At 41.5% G+C, this 15,087-nt stretch overlaps 1 protein-coding gene across 1 annotated transcript in view; it reads left to right on the top strand.

The window, feature by feature from the left end:
* Positions 1–216: 216 nt before the first annotated feature.
* Positions 217–15,087, top strand: part of SLC24A4 (solute carrier family 24 member 4) — a gene marked incomplete at its 3' end in the record, with an annotated part of 87,692 nt that continues 72,821 nt past the window's right edge. The window contains exons 1-2 of the mRNA XM_084287210.1: positions 217–349; positions 2,494–2,604. Of these exons, the coding sequence (XP_084143336.1) occupies positions 271–349; positions 2,494–2,604 (190 nt within the window). The 5' untranslated portion in view covers positions 217–270. The remainder of the gene's footprint in view (positions 350–2,493; positions 2,605–15,087) is intronic.

Here is a 15,087-nt window from a genome sequence, read left to right on the forward strand (position 1 = left end):
CGCCGCCTCGCCGCCGCCTCCCGCCTCAGCCGCCGCCGCCGCCCGCCCTCCCTTCGCCACCTGCCGCTCCCTGCCTCGCCGAGGCGCCGGGCAGCGGCTTCTCCCCATCGCCGCCGCCCGCCATGGAGCCGCCCGCGGGCCGCCGGCAGCCCTGAGCCCCGCTCTGCCCCGCCGGCCCCGCGCCGCCCGCCCCGAGCCCGCATGGAGCCGCCGCTCGCCCCGCCGAAGACGGCGCTGCCCGTGCTGAGGAAAGTTCGCAGGAGGCGGGAGATGCTGCTGCAGCAGCTGGGCTTCATCTGCGCCATCCTCTTCTTCGCCTGGTGCATGTCCAGCCTGCTCTCCAGGCTGGGTGAGTGGCCCGGCAGCGGGCACCGGAGGCTCCGCGCAGGGCAGGGGGCGGCGGGGTCGGGAGTTTGCGGCCGGGGGTGCCCCGGCTGCCTCCGGAGGGAGCCTGGGGCTGATATTGGGGTCTGGGGGGGTTTGGGGCGGCTCTGCATGGATCCCGGTCCTCCCCGGTCGCTCCTGGTCCCGCCGGCCGTGGCCACCTCGCCCCGCTGACCCCGAGCCCCCAGCAGCCGCGGCTGCCTCCTCTCCATCGCCTCTCTCCCACCCACCCCAAACCGCAGCGTGGGTTTGACCAGAAATTCGGTGTTTTAGGCAAGGAGCGGAGCCGACCTCGTGTTTTACAGAGTCCGTTGCACCTGCTGTGCGAGTGCCATGTCGGTGAAGCGATGCGTTTGTCATCTGCATCGCTCCCGCTCGTGGGCTTTTGGTTTTGTTTTTCCACCTGCTGGCACGGTTTGGGCTATAAACCAGCTACTTCGGGCCCTTTTCCTGCAGCGTGCTTTGCATCCCCCAGCTGTGAAGCCTGAGGTTGCTGGGACACCTCTTGTGTCCTTAGGTAGGACCGCCAGCCTTCCTTGAGGGTTTAATCAAAATCAAATGAAGCCCAGAGCCCATCTCTGCGTTTCATACAACCATTAGGATGGGCCACCTGCTTAAATCACAGTTGAGGGTAAATTGTGACCTTTAGGAAAAAAAAATCTAGTGGAACTTCTCATATTTTGTAATGCTCTTACCCTTAAATTATTACCTGTTTGAGATGTATCTGGGATGGCAACGAGCCATCCATACAAGAATTTAATGCCTTACACTATATTAGCATATAGCTTATCTTAAAACTTTCAGCATTTTTTAATTGAGGTTTCAGAATATACTCCTGCTTTATTTAGAACGGTTTGTCATACATGTGATTTTTTTTTCCCCCCTCGCAGTGGTGATATATTTTTGTAAATATACTGGTTTGTGAAGGCAGCGAGCTGGGTTATGGTTATGTTTAGATGGTTTGAGGTTTTTGTTCCAGATAAAGGTTTTCCAGACCTTTTTTGGGCTTGGGTGAAAAATGTCATGACTAATGAAAGTTTCTAATCTCTGTGGTTATCAGCTAAATCCCTGATAACCTAATTTTTGATGGTATGCTGCATCAGGCAGTTTTTTTCTTTTCAGCCGGCTAATTTACAGTATATTGTATCCATAAACACTGACCATCTGTTCTTCATGTTCCTTAGAACTGTGACAGCAGACTATTTTAGCAAATACTCTAGCCAAACTAACTTTCCCAAGCTAGATTTTTTTGTAACAGTCACTGTAGCAAACCACAAGCATTCCATGCTGACTGAGCATAAGTTGTAAGATCAGGCATGGAAGATTTCTTGTTATTAGAATATGTTCATTTGAAATAGCTCAGGTTGAAATGGAAGTGATTTAATTAAAGAAATTTGTTCTTCCTATGATTATTATAATTGTATGCCCCGCGTTATCACAAGTGCTCCTCATGCACTGTATTCAGTAAGTGCTATTGAGACTGCTTCAAGAATATGAGTTTAGGCAAAAGCTCCCCTGACTTTTGAAGATGTTTCTCTTTCTTAAGACCTGTGGGGCTTCACAGTGCTGTTATTTTTCATCTTCCTCAACAAATTATGCAGGGATTGATGTTATCATGTACACCCAACACTGAAAAGACTGGCCCGTTAATTCAGATTAAGGCAAAATGCAACTGCAACTTGTGAATATGCATTTTTATGTTTTAGAAGTCAGTGATGTAATATATGCAAGTGCAGATGACTAAGATTATTGCTCATGTCAGCATAGCTGGCCTGGTTTCATCTGTAGGATCTGTGAATGTTGAGTTTCAAGGGTACAGGTTTCAGCATTTGCTTGCTGCAGAATTATTTTTGGGTTGTGGGTCACGGACAGGTACTCTGATAGCCAGAACATGCCGATAGCTCTGATACCACACCTTCACAGGCCCTTTTACCCTCTGTAGCTAGGAGCACCTGGCATACGCATGTGCCTCTGTGGCACCTTCATTTTGTCACGTTCACCTTCTGATGGTCTGTCCATGGTCCTGGCCAGCAGGGGCATACAGTCCAGTTAAAGTGATAAAGGAAAAGACTGGTGACAGCAGACATAACCTCTTTGTATTTAATATAGGTCAAGAATCAGCTGTTGCAGACAGACATGTATTGTCAGAGACATGGAGGAATAGAAGATTGATGGCATCACCTAATGGGACACATGAAGGAAAGAACTGTACAGAGCCAGGTAAGATGGCAAAACTTTATGACGTCTTGTAAGCTCTTGAGATGTATTGTGCGAGGCGGTCATGATGAAGCTGCAGGAAACAAAAGCGGAAACTTTAAAAAAATAATAATAAAAGCGGGAAACTTTAAAAAAATAATAAAAGCAGAACTATTCTATGTAGAGAGATTTTGTGTGTGTGTGTGCGTGCAATATAATATGATGAGTTTATCTATCAAAAGTAAGAGTCAGTATTCAGATGTATGTATGTTTTGGGGTTGTTCTCAGACTTGGGTTGACAATCTGATTTCTCAAGTTTTGTTTCTTTTGGTTATTACTCCTCTCTAGCTGATGCTGTGTATATTGCAATGGTAATGAGAGAAGCACTCTTCTTGATACTATAGGTAGTGAAACATACAGTGTTTGAGATACCACCTGAGCACAGTAATTTGTACTCATTACCTCTGTGAATTTAATCATGCTTTGCTAGTTTAGTGATAAGCTCTGTATTCAGAGTAGGAGTTCATATTTTGTGGAGGGGTATGAGGCAAGTAATATGGAAACCCTGAAACCCATTTTACTTCAAGTTATCTATTCTGGCCAGGGGATAATAATTGATTGAGAGCAGGGATAGATGACGCATTTTAATACCAATGTTAGTCCACAACACTTTCATCTTCCCATCTGTCTTTCCAGTGTATATTTCCTTTCTCTCTCTCCTTGCTTCTCTGTGGTTTGTGGTGTGTGGGAGATGAGACATTTTGCCAATGGCACTAGCCAAATTAATTTAAAGTTCAGATTTTTTTTTTTCTTTTGCAATATGACTCTTTGATCAACTAGGGGATGACAGTAGAGTCTGTACCTTCTTGCAAATAGTGACAGCATGAGTTCTGGGATCCTATCAGTCCCAGGCATTGAGGAGTCTGGAGCAGCATTCCCTTCTCTCAGTTACATGTTTGTTATAATACTGAGGCAGCTATCGTATAGAGTCAGGGTTACTGCTGTGCTTATGCATTTTCTGAGAGGAATGGAAGAACATTGCTGAAAGTATGGGCATCCAAAAGCTTTAGCTCTATTGTCTTGATGTCCAAGGGCTTCTCTGTACTTCTGTTAAGAATTTGGTGAGTTAGTTTACTGATGTTTGCATCTGTAACCTTATGACATTGTTGGTATATCTGTCAAAGTTGTTCACATATGAGAAAGAAGAGATACAAGACACTTTGGAAAGATGCAATTATTCTTGAATATTCAGTTGTTCTCTGCTATTGATGAATAGCCAGTTAATTCTATTCTTTCCCATTCCTATTACGTTTTCCTCTACATATGTGGATGTATCAATGTGATCATGTGTGGACACATACTTGGCGGCACACTCAAAGCCAAGCCAACAAAGACCACAAAGTTATTGAAGTTGGATCAGAGAGATGACCCTCAAAGTTTTTGATGGGGATTTCCACTTTGGATGAATGAGAACTTATTTACAATGAAATGATGAAACTGTTAAGGGAAAACATGTGTTTATTGCATAAATTGCAATACTGTGAGCAGTGCTGACTTCTCCAGATGTTTGAAACAAATCGTAGGATCATAGAATGGATTGAGTTGAAGGAACCTTAAAGATCATCTAGTTCCATCCCACCTGCTGCGGGCATGCCCCATCCTATGGTTCAGCTCCCTCTGGTCCTTAAAAACTCTAAGGTCAGTTTAAGAATAACTGGGTTAAATAAATCCAGCTGGATCATTTGATTTGCTTTATGAAATTCAGGTAGCTGAGGTGCGCTTTTCAACCACAAGAGCTGGACACATGGAAGCTGGGAGGCCCAAATATGCTTCAGACTTCTCATGTTTTTAGAAAACTATAATGAGACTTGTGTTAAATTTACAGTTTCTATTCACAGTGTTGGAATATGTCTTTCTTTTTAATAAGTGTTTCTCCAGTTAGAACACAGATTTACAGATCAGACATGTCACAGGTTTACAATTGTGGCATTTTTAGTCACTTCCTGTTATTCTGTAGCTACGTACAGTTTATCTCTCTGGATCTTCTGCAGCTGAAGGGGGGATTGTTGCAAGAGTGGCTAGATGTAAGATAGCTACAAATAAGGGGAACATCTGAAAACATCTGAAACTGATGCTTGTTGGACAAGAATGAGTTTGTAAGAACCCATGTTTGTTATTGCTCAGTAGTAACTTCTGCAGATTTTTTTTTTTTGGTTCCTATCTGGTAGCTGGAGATAGAGATTTGCAGTGTGATGAGAAGAAGGTATAATGACCTAAAACCTATCAAAAAGGAACAAGTAGAATAGCTCTTCTCCATGATAATGCAGCTTGCGTAATCCTGTGACTACATTTGGGGAAAGTAGTCACAGGTTAAGTGACTTGGCGAAGAGACCAAGTGAAGTGAAAGGCCAAGAGGCTTGATTGAGATCACGTGGAAAATTGGTGAGAAAATGTGGGTTTTCAGTTGGGACAAGCAAACTTTCATTCATCCCAGAAAACCACCCTTCTAAATTTAATGAAAATCTCAGGAATGTGTTTAACATTTTAAATGTCTGGTTGTTTATTTTTTATTATTATTATTTTTATTTTTTTCCATCTTAAGAACATATAGTTATTAGGCATATTTGTTATATGAATATGGTGCTCTGTATGGGCTCCCTTATAGGAAGTACTTATTCTTACCCAAGCCGTTTTTGTATCTGCTTTAAGCACTAGGGGCTCTACAGATGCATGCGTGTGTGTGTGGTACATAGCAGTTTCCTTGTGTTAGGTGGATGTTTCTCTATATGTGTTTAGGATACAAGAACTTCATACCTCGGGGAACGCAAGTTCTTGCTGAGAGCCTGTTAATCCTTTGTGTCATTGCAGTGCTGTTGCTGCGCTCCCTTTTTATTAGCTTCCCACACAAGTCTGCAGCTTCACTTCTCTTTTCCCAAAGGCTTTCAACAAAGTTAATTTATTTACCACTTCATCCCCTTTTCTTGCTTACATGCAAATAAAAAAAATCCCCAGTTGTCAGAAGTTGCAGCTATAGAAGTTTATAAGACCATGAAAGCCTTTCAGTTCATGACAGTGGTAAGAAATGCTCATCCTTGGTTGAATACATCTTGGGGGAAAAAAACTCCATAAGCCTGTGGTAGTAATGTTAGAAGCCCTTGGAAACTGCTGTCTGCTAGAAGCTCAGATGGCCTACGCTGTATGAGATTGTCTCATTTACAGGAGTAGATGATTTTGTGTTGTGTTCTTCTGGAAATGTTATTAATACTTCTGAGGCTATTGTATCACAATTAAAAAAAAAACAACAAACAACAACCTTTGAAGTCTTTGCAATGTTGCTCTAAATAAGAACTCCAGTGCTCTGACAAAGGAAAGGAAAAAATGTATTTGTGTGTGTGTCTTTGTATGTAAAGAAGGAAGGAGGATGGGGAGAAGGTAGCAATTTATTTGTTAGCAAAATAGAACTAGAGGGGAAAGGTTTGTCTGACATTAGAAGGCTAGAGGGACTGATATTCATGAATATCTTAAAGGGTGCTACACACTTTTTCTGATGGTAACTGTTCTGCAGTCCTAGGCAGCTAAAGATCCTACTGATCCAATAAAGGCAATGACAGAACTGTAGCTTGGCTGCAGGAAGGAGATGGAGCACTCGTGAACACCAAGCCAACCCCAGTTTTCATCCGGACTAGGACCAAAGTTAGTGTGCTGTACAGCAATTTTCCATTAAAGATTCTGGCCTGAAACTCCCTGTTGGAAGCTCCTCTGCCATGAAAGGGTACAGCTGGTGGTGGCCAGTGCCAGGACAGTGGGCACAAACTGGAAGGCAAAAGGCTCTGACCCTGACCCTTCAGCTGACCACTTAAAGTGATCAGAAAGGGAGAGTCGTCATTAGTGTCTTCACAGATCTCATTAGTTTGCAACCAATTTTCTTGCCTTACCCAAGCTCCTGGTTCCATCTGCCATCAGCTCACTAGCTTGCAGTGCCATCTGCCCAGCGAGTCAGATTTCTAGCTTCCCTGCTCCTGTGGCTCGCCTCTTGTTTCACGATGTTCCCATGATCTCCGTGTCTTCCAGAACTCTGAGTAATGCTTCGAGAGCTCACCCCGTGAGCAGGGGTGACCAGGCGCTGCGGTGTTTGGAGCCACATGGCTGTGCTGGATCATGCTAGGCTAGTAACAACTGGTCTGGGCTCCTTTCCGTTGTGAATGTTTTCAAGTCATCTCTGTATACATCACAGAGAATACTTTGATGACTTGCTGTGATTTAGAAATTTCTGTTAGTCTTCTGACATTTGTCAGTGGGCTGCCTTGAAACTGGAAGAGTCTGTGGGCTTTCCTATCCAGAGGTTTGTCAGCCACGGACAGTTCATGAGTTGCATTGATTTTAAGCAACTGGGGATTTGGTTCCAGCGTGCTCCTCCTATTGTTATCGGTGGGTAATGATGAATTGTGGGCTGGGGGAAAGGCAGAGGTTAGCATTTCATTCTGAGTCATGCTGCCTTTTTACTTTAGAATTAAAAGGCACATTGTAGCAATGCTTTCTGTTCCTGCAGTGAGAGAAAAAGAATCAGTCCTCTACAACGAAATAAAGTGTGTTTCCCAGCAGCATGTGTGTAACTTGAGTTCAGAGTCAGGATCAAAAGTCATTAAGTCTGTGTATATTTTACACTGCTAGTTATTCAAACCTTGGGGACTCATGTAGAATGTGATGCATTGTAGAGAAACTCCAGAAGTCTCTACGTACCGTAGAGAATACAAGAGCCTGTTACTTTTTCTGCAAAAATCAATGATGGTGTTCTCGCTGACTAGAGGAGACAAGACTGACTCTTCCAAGTAATTTTCCAAAATGACAGAAAAAGCTACTTTGTGTACAGTCATAGTCAAGACACTATAGGAAGCATTGTTTTCCCTCATTTTATTTTTTTTTTAATAAAAAGTAGTGCTCAGTTAGATGCATCATTCTCAATGTGTGGGATTTATGTCATTTTTTTCTTAATCCTTATAGACTCCTTAGTGTGTAAGATCATAAACTCTGTATTAAGTGTTGATCTAAACATACTTTTATTGCTGGTGGAATATGTCATTTTGTGCAATGTATTTTTTTAAACAATGTGATAATGTATATTTATTTTAAACAATTTGCTCACGATCTTCACTAGATCAAAATTCTATTTCTTAACAGAGATAAGTGCCTTAGACCCTCATTTTAAGGTGGTATTACTAATAATTTCACTGTAACCCCTTGTTTCACGAGCAGTCTAAATTGGTAAGCTCAACGTGACCTGAAGGTTCTTTCATTCTGCATTCACACCGTGCCTAGCACAGCAAGACTACGTCTGACTGAGGTAATACAGACAATAACTGTGTTATTTGCAAATATTCCTCCCCAACCTTTCATAATCAGTCAGACTTTTTCTCTGTCCTGATGCATAGAAAATGTGCAGCTGTTGTGGTATGACAGATTCACTGATAGTGCATACATTTTGACTTAAAATATTTCTTTATTCACACATCTTATGTGAATAAAGAAAGAACAGGAAATTTATCAGCCTTAAATATTCTAGTCTTGTGTTGGTCTAAAAGAAAATGAAAATGAGGAAAGTTTTTTTTTTAAAAAAATCTTATTTTCTCATATGAATATGGTATTCAGATATATAGGTGCAATGTCCAGCAAATGTGTATGTACACGTGCACAGATACATGTATTTATGCAGTGGAAGACTTACTAACCAGCTGGCATGTCACTTATTTCTGTAGCCAATTGTCGTATGCTTGTAAGGTTTCTTTGCTTTGTTTTTGTTTTGATTTAAAAAAAATAAAAAGTTGCTAGACTCACTCTTGTCCCTGTAGATGCTGAGCAGTAAACTTTATTGATCGTGATCTCATTTGGATGGTTCCTGTTTGCAGGGGGAGATAGATGTGTGATGATTTGAAACCGTTTTAAGTGGATGTGTTGAGGGCAAATGACAAACATGTAATGGCAAGTTTTCCATGTGTGGCTCCCAGCGTTTCCTGTTCAGAATTCACACCTACATTTAGGTTGAACTTCTCACACTCTTTGCCTGTCTTATTGATGTGAGCATTTGAAGGGCTGACAGGTGGATGTCATTTAAGTTAATTAGGATTTTAATTATTTTTTTTTGTGAACCAGGTTAGGAAATATGCTTTGTTTGAAGCTGAAATTTCAAAAATAGCCAACCTTCTCTCTGAGCTGTTCATTTTATAGCAGTGTATTAATACTGACATCCAAAAGAGTTGAAAGGAATGAGACAAACATCTCTCTGTACTTGGCTTAACCTGCCTGTGGCATCCCCTGGAGAGCTGAGAACAGAAAGCGAACTCCAGGGTAATTTATCCATTTCCCCAAGTCTAGGTGCCAAATTTGCAGGAAGTAGTTTACCACACAGTAAATAAGTGTCTGACTAAAATGCCAGTTAGAGATGTAGAAAACAAGAGCAAATGAAGCAAAATGAAATACGATTTAATTTATTACTGTATATTCTTAAACCCAATTAAGACATTACTTCCTATAATCTTTATTTCACTTGATTTAAACTTATTTACAGTTGTTTTTGCTCCAGTTAAAACACACTGGATTATAGTTTTTACAAGGTGTGTCTTTGCTCTGAAACATAGAAGTAGGCTTGAAGTGAAGATGGTATTTGAGTAGAAGGTTGGATTAATCTGACCTCTGATAGGTCCCTTCCAGCCTCTATTTTCCTCTGATCTGGTACATTAACCAAATGAGCTATGTTTCACTTGGAACATATTTGAAATCCTGAATTGGAGATGTCAAAGTTAACAAGACTGGTGCAGCCAGGTCTCCATGGTGTTGCTGAATATCCCACCCTTATAGTGGGACTATGCGCGTGAATTTGGATTCGATTCTCACTTGTATGACCGTGCAGACAGACCTTTCTATGTGGAAATCTGCTCCGTTTTCCACCCACAGAAAATCTTGCTGTTGGCATAAAAGGCATGTTTAAATTTACCCATCCTCATCTATGGCAATTTCCTTTTCACTCCTTACTTTTCACCTTACTGTCTCTGATGTCTTGCCACATACTGCAGCTGAGACAGAAAGAGCTGCTCTTGTACTTTGTATCAAGCACAACTGTCACCACACCTTGCTCTAGTCTTGGAGGAGACGGGGTGGAAAGGCATTGCAAATCAATCTGTGTGAGCATTAATCCATACCCTGGGGGCTGGTCTAGGACAGCGTCTTTACGAGACACTGGATTATTTGATGTTAAAACACTGGCTTTATTACTTGCTAGTGTAATTTAATTGACTGGAGAGAAAGAAAAGAGAATGTTTTTCATGTGAAGTTGTAAGTGGACACTAGCCATGCTTAGATGGCAGTGCTTTGTAGCCAATTTTAGGCTAGCTGACAAGTCCCATTGCAAGAACTTGCTTGAATTGCTTGTAATTTTGGCAGACTTAAAGCATTTGAAGCTGATACAGTGAGTGTTTGCTTCACATGGATTGCTAGTTTAATAGGAAATGTAAAAGACAAGTGTGAGTGCTTTTGTGTGGCCAGCTTGATAAATTTTAAACAGCCTTTAAGCTGTATGAAGAGCAACCAAACAAGCAACCCCATTTTCTTCCCTTCAAAGAGCCACTTGTTATGTCACTGATGCATACATAATTGTAGACTAAAACTCAAAATTACCAGCTTTGAATTTCTTTCGAGTCACTTTTGAGGCCATCTGAAGTTTCTGAAGCATCTACCTTTGAGTCTGCGTTTAGTCCCGTGAGTTGTAGAACACCACGGAGAGCAAAAATGCTGTCTCTGTGCTTTCAGCATCTCATGGTCCATAGCTTGGACCACACCACATGCAGGATTCAGGTGAAACTGGACAAGAACAGAACTGGGGCTGCGGGGAATTAGGTTGTAGAAAGGAACTGCAGGTAGAAAATAGTCACCAGAAGTTTCAAGAGGGATAGAGAAACTTGGGCTTTAGAGTTGAGTGTTAGGAAAACTAAGGTTATCCACAGCTGGGGACTGGAGTTGGAGGATAGGTGAAAGGGATGCAAAATCAAGCGTGGAAGGAGGCTGAATTTGGATAATGAAATTTGGGAGAATCCTGTCAATAGCAGGGCAAGGAGGCTGGCCCTGGGAACTAGTAAGTGGAGATAGTGATAAAAAGGGTAAGAGAAATGAAAGTGCAGTGAGAAGTTTGGTTTAGGCTGGGCAAGGAGTCCAGAATGAAAAGCAACAGGAGGCTCTAAAAAGAGATGGAGTTACAGAAGGGCTATGCTTTAGCCTTGTGTTTGGCACATAAAACTGGAAACATTCACAGTTTATATCTATCTATCTATATATATATATTAATGGTTTGGGCATGCATTTTCAGAGCCTGTACTAGTGGGAGCACCTAGGTACAAAGCGATGTAGAAGGCTCCACCCAAACCAGACCTTCCTGAGCCTCAGTTCTGAACCTCAGCATTTGTTTCAAGGGCCAAAATGACTGATTAAAAAATATACTTAGGCACAGTGCACAATTTCATTACAGTAAATTTTAAACTTTGTTCTGCTAATATTTTTGACAAGGACCCTCATTAACTGAATTATTTTATCAGAAGTTACAGAATTTTCTTATACATTTCTGTCACCATATCCATTACTAGATGTGGTTATCCACCTTAGCAGGCTGAAAATATTCTATGAACCTGCTGACAATTAAACTGGCATCACTCCTGTTATGCAGCAAGGCAAACCCCTCAGGCAATAAAGAGTGATGGTTTCCTTTATTCTTTAAAGTTGACAGACATTGAAGACATTATAGCAGAAAACATATTAGCCTTAGAAAGTGTGAGTCAAATTCATTCCTGCTGGGACTCTGCTGATAAGGTGAAGTACAGCAGAGCAGACACTTCAGGTAGGATGCAGTCTATGTGTCTATCTGCTTGCTCAATTGTTTCCTTTTTTACCACATTAAGTTAATGGTTTAACGTTAATGACAGGCGCTGGATTAACAACTTTAAGAGAGTGACATTCTCTACCCGTGCAGGGAGCGGTGGCCATCGTGCCTCCATCGTTCCTGCCAACACAAAAGATTTAGACTTTGCCTGTTCAGTTTCCACCCATGCTTGCTTTTTAGGCTATTCTCAGAGCTTGCTGACACCTGATGACTTTTTTTTTCCTTGCATATGATGCAGTCACTTGTTCAGTGGGTTGAGGGTAATGTGACTGGATCCATTGTGCGGAGGGATTTGAACCTTTGAATAGCGAGATGTAAAGATTCGCAGATGGTGGGAAATTTCTCAACTTTGGGAATGGTGAAGTTAAAATGGATGAAACTATGTTTAGAAGCTCAAAGAGGCTGAAATGGGAAAAAATAGATTTATTTTTTTTTCATTTATTGTGAATCAGCATGTGCTTTGAATTTTGAGTTTCTAGCCCAAAATACAGAGAGAGGCATTGTTCGTTAAGGCATCTGGGAGCATATCTGCACTGCTGTATGCTGCCTTAACTCCACTGTGTCGCTGCAGCCATGGCAGCTACAGCAGAAGAGGTTCTGCCCTGCAGATCCTGCTGGACGGTGAGATACTGTTTCTGGGTCAGTTCTCTGAACATAATTATTCTCTGGTGAGAATCATTTGTTTAAACACTTTCCATGCCTTCATAAGGGTTGCATTCTTAGCCTGCTTGTGTTGCACTTCTCTAAATCTGTTGGCAGGATCTTCGGTTTCTGTTGTAGCCTAAAATTGTAAGGCTTTTTCTCGCCTTAGGCTTTTTCACTTTTTTTTTTTTTTTTTTTTTTGCTAGCCTTCCTCTACTTCCTTTACCTGCACTCAAACACTGAGATGAATTTCCAGTATCCGTTTGTCTTTTCTTACTGTCCTGGTGCTGCAAAGTATCAGTATGTGAAAGAATCTGTCTGGAAGGCTGTAATTCTTTCCTTTTTTGAATCCCTGTTAACGAGCCATGAGTATCATGGTGCTCTCAGGAGATCAGCCTGCCAGGAATGGCTACACTTGGAACAAGCCAGAGCTGGTGTAGGAATTAGTCCTATTTTAGCCATATGCAGAGTTTACGGTGGAGGAAGAAGAGGAAGGTCACTCTAGAGCTATAGTGTTGTCTGTATAATATAAAATGAACACCCCTGTTGCTTGCAGGCTGGAAAGAAAGGAGGTTCAGCAATGTGAGCAAACCTGTGCTTGATTCAAAGGGTTTTGAATATTTCATTTTTGAATTTGACTTGGGGAGCTTTGTATTGACTGGAGCTGACTTCTGAGGGTGGATCAAGAACAGGTAAAAGTAATTCAGATTTGAAGTGAGTTAGTTGTTTTTGTGTTTGTTTTGTTTTGTTTTGTTTTAATTCTGATGTGTTTACTGTGGTTACTTGGTCTACCAGGGTTGATTAGTGTGACAGCACCTGATAGGAGAGTTCTTACTTGGAAAGACTATCTGGGATCATCTCCAGAACTGCTTTAATCTGTGGATATTCAGGGCAACTAAGTTTAGTAAGTACTGCTTAGGTAATTAAAGGTTGGAGCCGGGCTGCTTTCTCTGCAAGACAACAGACTGGTAAAGGGAAGTTAGTCAACTCGATTTACTGTTACCTGCTGCACGGGGCACAGTCTGTTCCCACCCAACTCCAAGGTTGCTTTTCTAATCAGCTAAGGGGTGTTGATGGTAAAAATACCATTGTTCTTCATGTACTCTTGGAGACTGCACAGCAAGCACAGTTTGCTGTTGAAAGATGTATTTATAACTGCTTTTGAAACGATGCAATCTTGACTTTAAAAAGTTTGCTTTTAAAAATTGCAGACTGGCTAAAGAATAATTAGGTCTCTGCTAAACATCTACTTGTGAAATTCTCGTTACTTACCACCTGCTGCACGAGGTGGTACCTATAGATGATTGTAGAAGACCTATTTGTACATGCAGGAGAGAAGTTACATTGAAAAAACAACAGTTGCTGTGATTATACAAGCTCTTCTGGGTCTTAAAAAGTGCTGTGTTTCTACAAGCTCAGTGGCTTTTGAAATTGTTTACATTTTGTGGACATCATTAAATTATTTATAGAATCTTTTGATATTGTTGAACACTTTCAAAATTCAATGTTTTGTCTTCCATTCCTGGCCCTGCAGGGTTGAATGCTACCTAAATGCCACTGGCAGCACTGGTCTTCTGGATGAGATTGCGGATGGGATGGGAGTAGTGATGCATGCGTTATGTGCTTCTTAAGGAAAAATTGAGCCTCTTCACAACTAGAATCCTGCCCTTCCATCCAGTAAGTGCTTCCAAGTGTTCTGGTCCTACCACGTTGCTGACTCCGGATCAGACTGTTAGAGCTGAGCACTGCTGAGCAGCTCTGAGGGGGAGAGATTGCATCTCTGCCAGATACTCCTCACCTGGGATCCAGCTGTGATCTGTGGGTCAGTTCCAGCCTTCTTCAAAGGGTTTTCAGCTATGGAGACTAACTGAGCACTTCTGAGGGCTTCTGGAAGAGGTGAGGACCTCCTACATCCAAAGCACAGGGTGGAAAATGGCTGTTTGACAGCCTTAGCTCTGTGCCTCTCTGAGCTACGGAGCTTAGCCTTGTGGCATCTCACTGTGCTCAGGCTGTGGTAGGGGATGATATCCCATGATTCTGGAGGGTCTACAGTCTACAGACCTGACCTCAAACCAACGTCTTACTCCTTGTTACATAAAGTAGATTCTTATCTTTTTTTTTTTTTTTTTTTTTTTTAATAGAAAGCTAGCTTCCATCCCTGTAGTAAATGAAGATGTTTTTCTGCTTGCCTCATTTGTCTTATTTACTGCTGAAGACCAGATTCAGGTTTTCAGCATGGCAAGAGGACCAGGAAATCCTCAGTTCCAGCTGTGGCTGCAGCAGTGACTGCTCTCTGTGATTCTGCCTATATTCCTTCACTCCTCAAAGCAAATTTTTTTTTCCTTCCCAGGGAGCAAAAAATTAATTGAATTCCAGTTGGGAAGCTAGATCCCTTTATCCCTTTTACAAATATTATCCAGTTAGCTTGGGCTCTGAACATGAAAAGTATCTTCATAATACTAAGCCTTTCTCTTCAGAGAGAATGAAGATGATCCTGGATTCCCCAATGGCAGATTGACACCTACTTAGGTGCCATGTTATAGTGTCTGATTTAGAGTGAATCTAAACATGGTGTAGCTTGTCAGGGAAACATTTATCTCTTTCCCTCAAATTATTCAGATCATTGCTCTGATATATATATATATATATATATTTATCCTAAAAATGTAATTTTACAAGCAGAAAAAGGAGGAAAGGTATCTTTAGTATGGGAAAAACAAATGGATTGCATGTTTTAGAATAGTGCATCAAATTAGGTATTTACAGGATTAAAAAAATCAAAGTTTTGCAGTCATTATGTTTACAATGAGTGCATTTATATCTGGTAGTAATACATTTGTGTGTTAAAGACACAGTAGTCATTCTTTTATAAGGGTAATTACTAAAAATTGATCTTTCTCTTCTTAATGTAAACGGCATAGCAAACCCTTCCGTGACTTGCTATT

The sequence above is a fragment of the Netta rufina genome, assembly GCF_964035555.1.
Source record: "Netta rufina genome assembly, chromosome: 5".
Taxonomy (NCBI): Eukaryota; Metazoa; Chordata; class Aves; order Anseriformes; family Anatidae; genus Netta; species Netta rufina.